Below are 15702 nucleotides of genomic sequence, written 5' to 3'. Positions count from 1 at the left end.
ACATGGCGGTACAAAGCATGCTATCCGCACGCTTTTTGTCCTCATGCAAGGCCTGGGTTGTTGTGTCTCACAAAGCGTGGCCTTCTCCTCCTGCGCCTCCTCCTGTTCCATCACGTGTGCTGCTGCTGCTGCTGCTGCTGGGTTAGCGTTGCCGCGTGGTCCCTGTTTATTGAACCTCTTATCTTTATTACATTTATGACTACATGGCGGTACAAAGCATGCTATCCGCACGCTTTTTGTCCTCATGCAAGGCCTGGGTTGTTGTGTCTCACAAAGCGTGGCCTTCTCCTCCTGCGCCTCCTCCTGTTCCATCACGTGTGCTGCTGCTGGGTTAGCGTTGCCGCGTGGTCCCTGTTTATTGAACCACTTATCTTTATTACATTTATGACTGCATGGTGGTACAAAGCATGCTATCCGCACGCTTCTTGTCCTCATGCAAGGCCTGGGTTGTTGTGTCTCAAAGCGTGGCCTTCTCCTCCTGCGCCACCCTCCTCCTGTTCCATCACGTGTGCTGCTGCTGGGTTAGCATTACCGGTCCCTTTTCCTGGAACCTCTTATATGTATTACATTTATGACTGCATGCCGACAAAAAGCATGTTACCTGTGCAAAGAAAACAGACATTTCCCGCATTTAAAAGACAGTTTTCCCTTTGAAACTTTAAAATCGATTTTCTCAAAAACTATAAGCTCTTTTTGCTAAATTTTTTTTTCCTCTTGTACCCACTCCCAAGGTGCACATACCCTGTAAATTTGGGGTATGTAGCATATAAGGAGGCTTTACAAAGCACAAAAGTTCGGGTCCCCATTGACTTCCATTATGTTCGGAGTTCGGGTCGAACACCCGAACATCGCGGCCATGTTCGGCCTGTTCGGCCCGAACCCGAACATCTAGATGTTCGCCCAACACTACCTCCAGTTCAGTCACATTCTTAGGCTTGCGCGCTGCAACTGCTTTCTTTAAGTCCCACCAGAGGTTCTCAATCAGATTTATGTCTGGTGACTGCGATGGCCTCTCCAAAATGTTCCAGCCTTTAATCTGCCACCATGCTCTAGTGGACTTGGAGGTATGCTTGGGATCATTGTCCTGTTGAAAGGTCCAACGTCTCCCAAGCCTCAGGTTTGTGACGGACTGCATCACATTTTCATCCAATATCTCCTGGTACTGAAGAGAATTCATGGTACCTTGCACACGCTGAAGCTTCCCTGTACCTGCAGAAGCAAAACAGCCCCAAAGCATGATTGACCTCCCGCCATGCTTCACAGTAGGCAAGGTGTTCTTTTCTTCATAGGCCTTGTTCTTCCTCCTCCAAACATAGCGTTGATCCATGGGCCCAAACAGTTCTAATTTTGTTTCATCAGCCCACAGAACACTACCACAAACATTTTGGGATAGTGTTCTGTGGACTGATGAAACAAAGTTAGAACTTTTTGGGCCCATGGATCAACTCTATGTTTGGAGGAGGAATTACAAGGCCTATGAAGAAAAGAACACATTGCCTACTGTGAAGCATGGCGGAGGGTCAATCATGCTTTGGGGCTGTTTTGCTTCTGCAGGTACAGGGAAGCTTCAGCGTGTGCAAGGTACCATGAATTCTCTTCAGTACTAGGAGATATTGGATGAAAATGTGATGCAGTCCATCACAAACCTGAGGCTTGGGAGACTTTGGACCTTTCAACAGGACAATAATCCCAAGCATACCTCCAAGTCCACTAGAGCATGGTTGCAGATTAAAGGCTGGAACATTTGGAGTGGCCATCGCAGTCACCAGACTTAGATTCGATTGAGAACCTCTGGTGGGACTTAAAGAAAGCAGTTGCAGCGCGCAAGCGTAAGAATGTGACTGAACTGGAGGCTTTTGCCCATGAAGAATGGGCTAAGATACCCGTAGATCACTGCAAGACGCTTGTGTCAAGCTATGCTTCATGTTTAAAAGCTGTTATAACTGGAAAAGGATGTTGTACTAAGTACTAAGAATGAATGTCCCTTGGGGGTTGAATAAAATTGATAATGATGTGAGCACAGAAAAGACATTTGTGGTTGTTTCATTATAAATGTTATGTTATATTTGTCTGACTTACAAGTGCCTCTTTGATTTAATTGTAAACAAGATGACTGAAATGATCAAAATCAATGTCAAACTGGCCAAAACACTCGTTGAATAATTTTGAACACAACTGTAGGCTTGAAGCAGAATGCTACATTGTAAGTAAAGGTTCAGCTATAATGGGCAGAGATCTTTTTGCAGCATTAAAGCTACAGTTAGTGGATGGTCTTATCACAATAGCTTCATGCTCTTGTACACAATAAGTCTCCAGTGTCTCATCACATACAGATAATACATTACGCTGTGCAAAGAATTTTGTACACAAAATGAAAGCCTACCTTTACACTCGGCTGGATTTGTACGTTTTACGGCCAAAAGGCCCACTATCACCAGCTGCCCCCAAACCACAGCATCCTAAACTCCCCCCAATACCACAGGGATTACATTATAAGCTCCTTTGAGGACAGTTAATGACATGATGGCAGGGATTAAATTGTAAGCTCCTTGGTGAGCAGCCAATTACGTGAGTGACCAGCAGCACAGAGATCCCCTGAGTGCCAGATCCTTGCCGTTAGTAGCCACCCACCGCTATGCGGAAACTCTGTGTAGCAGGACAAATGTTCAACAGGCTAACTGCTACTGCCACCCTCCTGCCCGACACTTGCTTTCCTGGTGCCCTTGGCCATGGCCTTTGTGGCCTTGTCTGAAATCTGGCCATGCTTACACTATCTGATCACACGCCGGATGTTTTGAAGCACTTTATTCCACCAATTTTGGAATGTAATGTGATTTTTGCCCTTTAGAGATTAAAACACGACTCTGCGTCAACAATGTAGTTTTTGGTGAAACATTTGCCATTGATTCCCCTCCGGCATCATGCCACGGTCCAGGTATCAGGCCCCTTGAAACATCTTTTCCATCACTTTAGTGGCCAGAAATAGTCTTTATAGGTTTTAAAATTCCCCTGCACACTGAAGTCTATGGAGATTTGCAGATTTGCCAGATTAGCAAATTTTTGCGGAGATGTGAATTAGAAATTCACGAACCCAGAATTTGATATTCGGCCCATCACTATTCACAGGGTGGGGACCCCAAACAACACCAGGGGAGGGAGGGGAGAAAACCACTAAACCACCAGGGAAACCATTCATTGGGGGGAGGGTGAAACCACAAAACCACCAGGGAAGTTTTATTGGGGGTGGGGGAGGTAGGGGGGAAATCACTAGATCACCAGGGAATCTTTATGGGGGGAGGGGAGAAACCATTAGACAACAACAACAATCAACATTTAATAAAGCGCACAAGCATGGCTCAAACCAGTATTTGGTTGATTGGTAAATTGTAATACAGAGGAGAAATTTTAGTAAACGCCAGGCTAAATAGGTCTGGATTTGAAAAACTCCAGGGATGGGGCTGTCTTTGCTGGGTTTGGTAAGAGGTTACAAAGGTTAGGGGGCAGCATGAAAGCTCTGGCTCCAAAGGTTTTGAGATGCACTCTGGGAGTGACCAAGTTTATGGACCTTGCTAATCTGAGGTTGTAGGAGGTGTGGTGCAGTTTCGGCAGGTCCTTCACCAGGAAAGCTTTCTTAGGAGGGAGGAAGGGGGGGGGGGGAACCACTAGACCACCAGGAAAGCTATATTGAAAGTGAAACAGGGATGAGGGGAAACCACTAGACCACCAGGGAATCTTTATGGGGAAGGGGAGGGACCACTAAACCATAAGGGAAGCTTTATGGGGGGGGGGGGGAAGGGAGGTGGGGGGGGGAACAACTAAACCCCAGGGAAGCTTTATTGTAGAGGGAGAGGGCAAAACACTACTCACCAGCGAAGCTTTATTGGGGTGAGGGAGAGCAACATAAGCCAGCCACGAGGGAAGCTTTATAGGGAGCGTGATGCATGTAAAATTAGGGCACAGCTAACTGTGTGGCAGGGCAGGGCTTAATGTCCCTTTTTCCTGGCTTCAAAAGTTGGGAAGGAATGAGTCTGTGCCCCCCTCACACCATAACAACCCCCACCTTCTATACAGGACACATGATTACTCCAGTAATTGCCTCCCTTACCGTTGTAGTTTAACTGGTTGTCCCAGATCTCCAGCCGGTAGTCCCGGACCTCCTCACTGACCGGGTTGGTGACCCTGACCCGGAATGTCCTCTCGGCATCGTCTCTCTGCACACTCGGGATAATCAGTGTCCTGTTGTCATCTATCAGCCGGTATCTCTCAGGGAGACGCCCCCCGTCCAGCTCCCAGGTCACATGGCACTCTTCTCCAGAGAACTGGACAGTCACAGCAATGTCCTCCCCCAGCCGGCTGCTGTTACTGCTTATGTTGTAGATGAGAACCGGATCTGCAATGATCAGGAGAAGGACACGCCCCATCAGTCATGTGACACCAGCACAGAGACATGGCATAGATTGCTAGCTCTTGTACCCACACTGACCATGTGATCTGCAGCCCCTCCCCCACATACACGCCGCATCAGTCATGTGACACCAGCACAGAGACATGGCATAGATTGCTAGCTCTTGTACCCACACTGATCATGTGATCTGCAGCCCCTCCCCCACATACGCTCCCCATCAGTCATGTGACACCAGCACAGAGGCATGGGATAGATTGCTAGCTCTTGTACCCACACTGATCATGTGATCTGCAGCCCTTCTCCCACATACACTCCCCATCAGTCATGTGACACCATCACAGAGACATGGCATAGATTGCTAGCTCTTGTGCCCACACTGATCATGTGATCTGCTGCCCCTCCCCCACATACACTCCCCATCAGTGGCCTCTATGACATGAGGTATAACGTCAGCTCTCCCCATAGAGTACAATGGAGGTTAGAGGGAAGTATGATGCAGGATATGGGCTCTTACCCAGCACACAGATGGATGTAGAGGACAGGACTTTATCTCCAGCCCCCCGATCCCAGACCTCATACACACAGGAGTCTTCCCTCCCAGCCTGGGGGAGGGTCCAGCAGCCGCTGTCAGTGTCCAGGTTGAGTCTGGGCTGCAAGTAGTCAATGTATTTGGTACGACAGATGAGCTTCAGTAATGTCTCTTTCTTCCCTCCACATCGTCTGGAGAGCAGTAGAACACTGATGATGTCAAAACACTTCATATCACACCAAGTGATGTCTGATCCGGTCTGCACATATTCCAGTACTGATAATATAAAACATAAAATGAAATGTTATGGGAGTTTTTGACAACAAAACATTTATAAAATCACCTTTCTCCCAAAGGACCCAAAGCACATAGGCTTGTCTCAGATCAGTACATAGTTTATGATAGTGATGTAGTAAAAATCAAATCTGTGGTTTGCAAATACGAAAGCAAATTTTCTGGAAACGTTTGAAAACAGGCGAACCGTAGACTTCAATGGGCAGGCAAATTCTAAAACCTGCAGGGGCTGTTTCTGGCCACAAAAGTGATGGAAAATTGTTTCAAGGGGCCTAACACCTGGACTTTGGCATGCCCGGGGGGAGGGGGGGGGGATTCATGGCAAAAGTCCCACCAAAAATTACGTAGTTGACGCAGATTCGTGTTTTAATCTCTGATGGGCAGAAATCACATTACATTCCAAAATTTGTGGAATATAATGCTTTAAAACAATCAGTGTGCATGCACGGTGATAAGGTACTGTAAGAGTTAGGCCTGGTTCACACTGACAGACGAAACGCAGCATTTAACTCACCGCAAACAACCGCAGAGAGCTTTAGTGATAACGTCAGGTGAGCAAATCATTGTTTTTGCTAGTTGACACCTCCAGGACATAAATGTTAATCCGCTTAGCGGCAATCTTTGTGTAGAAGTGTGTAGTGGCTGCCATGCTTGTGCGCACGTTCGCAGTAGTAAATGCGATCACGGTTTTCCAGCCCCTATGGTCATGCTGAGGTAGTATATCCACTTCAGCCCTCAGTCATGTTTCACTTTATGCATCCGAGCAATGTTCAGCTCCCATTCATTCGCCTATAACTTTATCACTACTTATCACAATGAACTGATCTATATCTTGTTTTTTTCCGCCACCAATTAGGCTTTCTTTGGGGGGTACATTTTGCTAAGAGCCACTTTACTGTAAATGCATTAACAGGAAGAATAAGAAAAAAAATGGAAAAATTTATTATTTCTTAGTTTTCGGCCATTACAGTTTTAAAATAATACATGCCTCCATAATTAAAACACGTGTATTGTATTTGCCTAATAGTCCCAAGTATTACACCATTTAAATGATGTCCCTATCACAATGTATGGCGACAATATTTTATTTGGAAACCCACCCAAAAAAAAAGGAAAGTAGCGAGTGTGGCATGCTAAGCCTGCCAAAGCGGGTAATACCAGGTATAGGTAGCCTGGAATGGTTTCCCCAGTATAGGTAGCCTAGTAAAGTTGCCCGCAGTATATGTAGCCTTGTATAGTTGCCCACGGTATAGGTAGCCTCCTAGTATAGTTGCCCGCTGTATAAGTAGTCTACTATAATTGCCCAAGTCAGGGCCGGATTTACCATAAGGCACTGTAGGCAGGTCCCTAATGATGGAAAGGCGTCACTCCTCTCTATGCAGAGTCCCAAGAAGAGTGTAAATGAGAGGTTACTCACTTACCTCTTGGCAGTCTGCTGACAGCATCTCTTTTCAGTCAGGGGCACCACTAGCTACTTAATACTGAGAGTACCTCTGGCTACCTAATACTAAGGAACACCTGTAGCTACCCATGACGGGCAAGTGAAATAAGGGAGAAGCAAAAGCTGGGACAGCCAGCAGACTTGCGGTGCAGTTTGGTGGGGGGGGGGGGGGGGGTGTAGGCTCATGGAAGGCAAAGTGTAAGTTCCCATGATGTAAATCCAGGCCTGCCCACAGTATAGGCCTGCCCACAGTATAGGTAGCCTAGTTCCATTGCCCACAGTACAGGTAGCCTAGTTCCGTTGCCCGCAGTATAGGTAGCCTAGTTCCGTTGCCCGCAGCATATGTAGCCTAGTTCCGTTGCCCGCAGTATATGTAGCCTAGTTCCATTGCCCACAGTACAGGTAGCCTAGTTCCATTGCCCACAGTATAGGTAGCCTAGTTCCGTTGCCCGCAGTATATGTAGCCTAGTTCCATTGCCCACAGTATAGGTAGCCTAGTTCCGTTGCCCACAGTACAGGTAGCCTAGTATAGTTGCCCACAGTATAGGTACAAATACACAAATCTGATTTTTCAAAAAAGCACACTTAGTAGACCTTGTCTGAGGCCAAGTAAAACATAACTTTTAATTCATTTTGATAAAATCATTGCCATTGAATGAAACATTTTTATATATAAATGTTTCCTTGATTGGATATACAAAAACCTAGTTAGGTAGTTTAGAAGTATACGTTTGTATTAGTAAAGAGGACCATCTATATTTTATAGTCGATTCTTTACCACTACCAAACTTAGGCACTAATATATATATACATACTGAGTTGCTTCATATAGTATAGAACCCTCCACCCAAAACCGACATGTTTCGGCTCCTTAAAAATAGAGCCGTCGTCAGGGCTACAATAGAAAAGTGCTTAGGGTGCCAAGTGCATAATAGAAGATCTACACAGCTATTTACAAATACATAATCAAGAAAAACAACAAATGAGAGCAGTGCTCTCCAGCAAAGTCAGCAATCAAGTGAGGCATCATAATAGTCTCCCTTATATACCCTTGAGAGTGGGTGGGATCAGGCAAACAGTACCTCCCATCTTGAGTATCCTCTCCCATTGGTTCAGTTCATTGTCACTCAAAAGATCTATATACTCATTGGTTAGTTCATCTTTCTCCATGCATCCTTAAACATCACCTTACAGACCCTCCAAATGGCCAGAAAGTCAATAGTATGTGTATTCAAACTTGTACATAAGACTGACAATAGTACCTTATCCTTTGAAGTTTTCTAAGATCATATCAGATACTTGATTTTTTCAATTGTGAGACAGAGGGTGTGGTGTATGGAATTGAATGGTTTTGTCCCCTGTTATATATAGGGGAGACAACGAGACAAGTGAAACAGAGAATCCTTGAACATCTGGGAAATATACGGAATCCAAAAGATACCCTGGTGTCGAGACATTTTAGAGAAGTTCATGGGGGAAACGAAAGATGTGTAAAATTCTTTGTTCTGCAACAGTGGAAAATGGGTCCTAGGGGAGGAAATTTGGATTTAAAATTGCGTCAAGTTGGAGGCAAAGTGGATTTATCGACTGGGAACTATGAGCCCTAGAGGTTTAAAATGAGGGATTTACTTATACTCCATTTATCTGAGTTGGAAATAGTAAGAGTATATGACTGAACGTCTCTAATACTGAAGTCATATAAGATCGTAATTGAGGGATGAGCAAATAAAAGTAGAATCTGTATCCCGTATCATGGATCCATCTTTAAGAATTAAAATATTGAACATCTAAAGCCTAAAAGTTTAAACTATACTATCTATATACTTTTCTTGAACGTTGATGTGTTAGTCTCCATAAGTTGCGAAGTAAAATACTTTAGCTCTGGACATACAGTATGGGACTTTAAGTGTACCACAGATACTTATCATTGTATTGGAATGAATAGATAATAGAGGGATGTACAGATATATTGAGTTTTAAGCTATCTGGTTATTATGATCATTCCTCACAAATATTTCCTCAAATAAAATGTGTAACTCTGCAGTATAGGATCTCTAGCGAGTCACATATACTTACCAGAGTATGGGTGTGAATAACTCCACGGGGAATGTTTGTTATTTTTCAATAATATTTCCTGAAATAAAATGCTTTATTCCAGGCTGCAGTATAGAATATTCATGTGAGCCACATATACCTACCATGGTATGTAATAATAATGGCAGTATTTGTATAGCTCCTTTCTCCTGTCGGACTCAAAGCGCTTGCGAGGCAGCCACTAGAGCGCACTCAGTAGGCAGTAGCAATGGTAAGGAGACTTGCCCAAGAAACTCCTTACTGAAATAGGTGCAGCTTACTGAACAGGCAGAGCCCAGATTTGAACCCAGGTCTCCTGTGTCAGAGGCAGAGCCCTTAATCATTACACTGTCCAGCCACGTGAATAGATCCCGATGATTCATCCTCTTGGCGCACTTAATGATAGGACGACCATTGCTGAAATTCAGCCTGTTATCTGTTATATGACGCTTTGTGTGTGTGCATGCATCTAGTTTACATCTAGGTATATGGGGATGCATGGTTTATTATAACCTTTATTATTGCTTTCTCCTGTTTGTTTACTTATTTATCGGTGCTGGGAAACCTTAATGTGATTTATTTATGGTTGATATGATGTATTGTCTCTTAACACACAGTATAAAGCACCATAACATGATTATGAATGAATGTTTGTTCCTTTGAATATTTATTATTCTCACGAAGTAGGAAAATATGTCTACAACTGTGGATTAGTTGTCCAATATAAATATACTGCGAGATTTGATCTAGGTGGAACAACAGATTCTTTATATGTTAGAGGTGTATCCTGTAAATATGTGGGGTATCAGTCTTTACTAATGCTGAGAGCGGAGAATTTAAAGCACGCTATGCGGAGATATATCCTCTGATGTAAACAAGTGAACCTGCTGTCAAGGCAACAGTGATGTGCATGGACTGGCACGCCCCCTTCCCCCTCGTAGCAGCCGCGCTCAATGAGATGGTGGGGACGCGTCATTTTACACGGCAGGGAGAGACCCAATAGCGACGTCACACCAGATGATGGTGCTTGACCAATGGGGGACCTCCTCTGCAAGGATACGGAATGGCTGACTAACCAATGGATAGAGAGGGAAATGTGACGTCAGGTCACATGTCCCCGCTGGACCAATAGGAGAGGCGCAATGTTAGCCTATGGGAAATATCGCCGAGTACGGTGTTTTCAGACTTAGAAAACTTCAAAGGATAAGGTACTATTGTCAGTCTTATGTACAAGTTTGAATACACATACTATTGACTTTCTGGGTTAAGCACTTGAGAAAGGGCATGTAGCCCGAAACGTTGTGCTTTTTTGTCTGCTGTATAACCGCATACATTATTACAATAAATTCTGAAGATTATTCGTGCAAGGGTTGAGTCCGGAATCGATTGATTGTGTATGGACCGGTACTGTTTGCCTGATCCCACCCACTCTCAAGGGTATATAAGGGAGACTATTATGATGCCTCACTTGATTGCTGACTTTGCTGGAGAGCACTGCTCTCATTTGTTGTTTTTCTTGATTATGTATTTGTAAATAGCTGTGTTGATCTTCTATTATGCACTTGGCACCCTAAGCACTTTTCTATTGTAGCCCTGACGACGGCTCTATTTTTAAGGAGCCGAAACATGTCGGTTTTAGGTGAAGGGTTCTATACTATTTGAAGCAACTCAGTATGTATATATATTAGTGCCTAAGTTTGGCAGTGGTAAAGAATCGACTATAAAATATAGATGGTCCTCTTTAACTAATACAAACGTATACTTCTAAACTACCTAACTAGGTTTTTGTATATCCAATCAAGGAAACATTTATATATAAAAATGTTTCATTCAATGGCAATGATTTTATCAAAATGAATTAAAAGTTATGTTTTACTTGGCCTCAGACAAGGTCTACACAGTATAGGTAGCCTAGTTCCATTGCCCACAGTATAGGTAGCCTAGTTCCATTGCCCACAGTACAGGTAGCCAGTATAGTTGCCCGCAGTATATGTAGCCTAGTTCCATTGCCCACAGTACAGGTAGCCTAGTATAGTTGCCCGCAGTATATGTAGCCTAGTTCCATTGCCCACAGTACAGGTAGCCTAGTATAGTTGCCCGCAGTATATGTAGCCTAGTTCCATTGCCCACAGTACAGGCAGCCTAGTATAGTTGCCCACAGAATAGGTAGCTGTGACGGTTGGGTTCACCAGCAGAACCACGCAAACGGCACAATCGTACAAAATTGCGCACAAAATCGGTTATGGAGTACCCCTTAAAATTCATTAGCCTGCTTTTAGAAAATGAGTGTTCTTCCATCTCACAACCCCTGCACTGGGGGGATGTGAATGTTTGTTTATGCTTCCCCAAGAGCAGCAATAAACCCTAAAACCAGAGCCATTCACATAGCACACAAATCTACTTCAAAGGTGATACTAGCTAGGCCTGGACAAACAGGCCGGGTCGTAAACTCATTAGGACCCATTCACATTCCTGTATCTAGCCTGAGGGGAGTTAGAGCGTTGGGGAGAATGACTTTTAATTCACCTTGATATGATGGAATAAGTCATTCAGACATTTTACTAAATTAATCAGTTTTCTGTCGAGACTAGCCAATACAAAATTAGCAGACCATTATTAGTAATGATTTGTGTGTGGTGGAACCAATCAGAATGTTCCTACCATTATCCAAAAACAAGCAACAGTGTGATTTGCCTTGGGATACCCCAAGATGCACATGTTTGGTATCTGTGTGACACAGAGAATGCTAGAAGTGCGCCCGTGTCACCCGCTGCAGGTTTTGGTCGGCTGTTGCCGAGCTATGATCATTCCAGTTATTGCCTATTCTTTCTGCTTGTCATGACAAAGGGCAGGAGAAGGTATACAACACCCATCTCCTTTTACAACTCCGCCCTCTGGCAGAGGAAGAGTTAAAAGCAACACTGCTGGACAGAGGAGAGTCTTTTGTCCAGCCATCCGATACCATCAAAGGAATTGGCATTACAAGACTTATCTATTCCACAGAACTTTCCATAACTGGACTTTAAATCTTCTGTTGGACTTCATATCACAAAGGACACGGTAACTTGACAAACTGCTCAGACTGTAATCAGCTATTATTTTCATATTGAACCCTTATTATTTCTGCATCCATTTGTTGCTATTGCTATATTTTGTTCTGCATTATTTCTTTAAATAAACGATTAAAAAATTGTTCGTCTAAGTGCTGTTCTGAAACAAATCTCCGCCAAAAGAATTCACATCTTCAAAGAGAGACATGTTACCATAACTGTTTGATATTAAATATTGTTAGTTTTGCCATCTCTAGAAAGGTTGTCAAATTAACCCTTTTTTCTACAGGATTTAGCTAGAGTTAGAATTAGCGCATTCGCACGCTTTTATTGGTGACAGCGACCTGGCCTCTATATGAGAGCACAGATTGTACCGATTGTATATACAATCGAAATTGGACTGTGTGTGGACTCACCAACCAATCCAACAGGTTACTTTGCCTGCAGTTCTGACTGTTTTCAGGATTCCCTCAGGGTCTGAGGCTGTATGGTAAACTGCAGCAAAGGGAACAGGAATTGGTGGGCGACTGCGCATACGTCACATTGCCAGCAGCGGTGGAACCAATCTTTGGCGTCAGTCTGTTCACCATATTACAAACCATTGGATGTGTCTATTCCCCGAATGGTAACGGTGTCAGATTAGACAAGATTGGCGCGCGTTGTCGCATTATTACCGGACGACCCAGCAACCGCTGTTTAACGTCAACTTGCTGACAAGCTTACAAGCCATTGGAGGCGATTAATCCCTGATGGTACTGGAGTACGTTAGACGAGATCGCGGGGCTGTTCGTCACATTGGTAGGCAGCGGTGGGGCGGAGCCCAAATTGCTGTTAGTTTTGCAGTTGTTTGGAGATCATTTTCAGAACAATAGAACATTGTTATTTAAGTAACTGTTCTACAGAGCTTAAGCTCTGAGCACATAGACGGTGCATCTTGATATAGCATAGAACCAGATTGTTACGGTTTTTATTTGGCTATGTCTGAGCAAGTCAATTACCAAAACATGTCCTTGCCCGACCTACAAAACCTTTGTCAGGCTCGTGGCATCGATATTCGGGGGAAAACCCCAAGCTACACTGAGGACCATCCTCATGGAAGCCGATGGCCAGGTGATAGATGCCTTGCAACAATCCGGTCCAGAGAGACACGATACTTCTGAGACTGAAAGTGCTGATGTTGCTGACCCAGCTCAGGAGACGGAAAGTACCTACAGGGACTTTGTTGCATCCAAAGATGCTGCGGATGACACTCACAGAGGAACCGACAGCCCTGGGCAATCCTTCCCCCTCGCTGATCGGGTGGAACAGCAGCTGCTGCAGCACCTGAGGGACACTGGCGACCCTGCATACCTGCAGCTACTTCTCGAAGAGAGGAGACGCCGGTCTAATGAACGGCTGTTGCAACTTCGTCTCCAGAATGAGGCAGAGACACGCCAGCATGAGGCATGGATGCTCCAGCGTGAAGAAGCGCATCAAGAGTGGCTTCGTCAGTTCAAGCTCCAGCATGAAGCGGAGTTGGCCCAGCTAGCTCAAGCGAAACTGCACTCCTCAACATGTGCTTCGGTGGAGAGAAGTGAACCTCTTCCCGTGACCCCCACAGTGAAACTTCCTGTCATGGAAGAGGGCACGGAACGAGACTTTCCTGTATGCACCTCTGAGAGGGCGTACCATCAGGTTCCTATACCTGACAACCAGAGAACCCTGGTATTGGACAGTCACAGAACTCTGTCCCAGAACTGGGAAGGAGGTAAGCCTACTTCATCTACTCCTCCTGGTCCAGTGAGCCGTAAGCCACTGAGACCTGCAGCTACTGCTAATGCTGCTCCCCAGTCAGACACCCCAGCAGTTCGCCTGTATAAGTTGGGTGGCGAGACGGGCCACATACAGTTCTTCTGCCCAGAGAGGAAGAGAACTACAGCAGGGTTGCTCGGGTAGTACTTTTTAATACCCGTCCGTATCCAGGTACCCAGATATCTGGATCCGATTCGGGTACCCGGATCCGGCCTTGCTGATACCCGAGTGAATTCGGGTATCTGACCAAATTACCCGCGGGTACCCGACCTATTCGGGTATCTGGATAGAAAAACCGGAAGTGGGGTAAATGATGCATGTAGCATCATGTTTTTTTAAAGGGAAACGCTCATTTATTATTTGGTGGACATAAAATGAAAAAAAAAAAAAAAAAAAGAGCTGTCAATTAACATCAGGACTAGGTTCCAGACAGCGGTCGTGCAGCCCACATTGTGTCCAAAGTCCAATCGCACAACTGGGACATGACAGTTTTCAGCCCAGACACCTCCAAAAAATGACACCGCAATTGTGTTTTGGGTTGAATATAGGTGGTGGTATGAACAGCAGTGGCCTGTGGCACCGTGGCGGTGGGAGCCAGCGCCAGCTTGCTTCAGCCTCTTGAACTCCTCATGCTCAACAACATATTTTTTGGCCAGATGGGTGATGAAGCTGGAGGGGCCATACTTGTAGGGGTCACAACCTCTGCTCATCTGTAGTTTGCACACATTGCATATGGCAAACTTGCTGTCCATTGAGGGCAGAGTAAAAAACCGCCAGATTGGGGAGGTGAAGATTCCCCTGCGGCCTGAATGGGATGCTGCGGCTTTTCTCCCTGTGGCGGTTGGGGGTTGAGTGGTGCGGCTGGTGGTAGCAGCAGAAGGATGTGGGTCCGCATTCCACGGCCACTGTCTGCAATGCTGATCCTCCGTGCCAAACCCACCGACGCATCCTCCTCCTCAGAGTTAGAGCTGACATCCCCATCCTGTAGATGGTAGTCACGGTCCTTCATACCATCATAAACATCATACTCTCCTCAAAACCCCTCCTCAAAACCCAGAACATCCTCCTCAAACTCCTTGCGGCTAACAGCCCTGAGTTCAATCATGGCACCTGGAGCGAAAAGCTCGCTGACTGAGGGTAGGCTGCCTGCTGGGGTCGACACTGACACGGCAGACCTTCTGAGGGTGGCCGTAATGTTGCTCCCTGTCCTCTTGCCCTTGCTTCCCCTCCCCCAGCAGCCGGTGCCAGCAGACATAGTACAACTTATACGTGATGATGTCACCAGATGATGTGGGGTACTTTTACTTTAATGAAATCTGGGTTGGATTTTAAATCAAATCAGCATGCTATCTATCTAACTGTCACACTGACAATGTTCAGCACAGCAACACTGCAGTAATCTGTAGTAAGCTAACACAGTACTACTCTCTCTAACAACTAACTGCAGTATTAACTAACTATATAATACAATACAATAACACAGTAATCCTATTCCCTCCCTAACCTATGCTGTCCAGCTGGCCTGCACAGCACACACAGACAGGACCTAACTGAGTGAATGAAATTAAACAATTACACTAGCTAGCTAAAAAAAACAATAGAACAATAGTGTAGTGAAGGTGTTTAGCACTCAAAGCTTTAGGTTTATCACTGTATACAGGCAGCACTTGCTAATCCAACAGCACTGGAGCAAGCCAGCCAACCACACAAGCAGGGCCGATCTGTCTCATCATGCCAGCCCTCCTTATTATACAGGGGGGCTGGCTAGGGTTCCCTTCTGTGACTGGGTGCCAGGGCTTAGGCTGGGAGGCCTCCGATTGGCTCAATGAGGTCAGGTGGGGCTGGCCAGAGTTCCCCTCTGTGATTGGTTGCTAGGGCTTCTGCTGGGAGCCCTCTGATTGGCTGGGAGCCCTCTGATTGGCTCAATTACATCATCTCCCTTGTTACAGTACCCAGATCCGGATATCCAGTCGGATATCTGCGGGTACCCACAGGTACCCGCAGGTATCCGGATTATGTGGCCAGTTACCCGCATAGAGCTATCCAGATATTGGTCCAGGTATCTGGATCTGGATCCGACCCAGATAGCGTAAAAATGGTCAGGTATCCGGGTTTACCC

General features: G+C 45.4%; 1 protein-coding gene across 1 annotated transcript in view; it reads right to left on the bottom strand.

Annotated features, from left to right (window-relative positions):
* LOC137547387 (uncharacterized) overlaps positions 1-15702 on the bottom strand; it is a 151012-nt gene that overhangs the window by 46546 nt on the left and 88764 nt on the right. Inside the window, exons 3-4 of the mRNA XM_068270936.1 lie at positions 4920-5210; positions 4106-4390 (exon numbers count right to left, since the gene is read on the bottom strand). Of these exons, the coding sequence (XP_068127037.1) occupies positions 4106-4390; positions 4920-5210 (576 nt within the window). The remainder of the gene's footprint in view (positions 1-4105; positions 4391-4919; positions 5211-15702) is intronic.

Source organism: Hyperolius riggenbachi, chromosome 2 (assembly GCF_040937935.1).
Source record: "Hyperolius riggenbachi isolate aHypRig1 chromosome 2, aHypRig1.pri, whole genome shotgun sequence".
In the NCBI taxonomy this organism is placed as follows: Eukaryota; Metazoa; Chordata; class Amphibia; order Anura; family Hyperoliidae; genus Hyperolius; species Hyperolius riggenbachi.
This window is presented reverse-complemented; position numbering and strand designations above follow the sequence as displayed.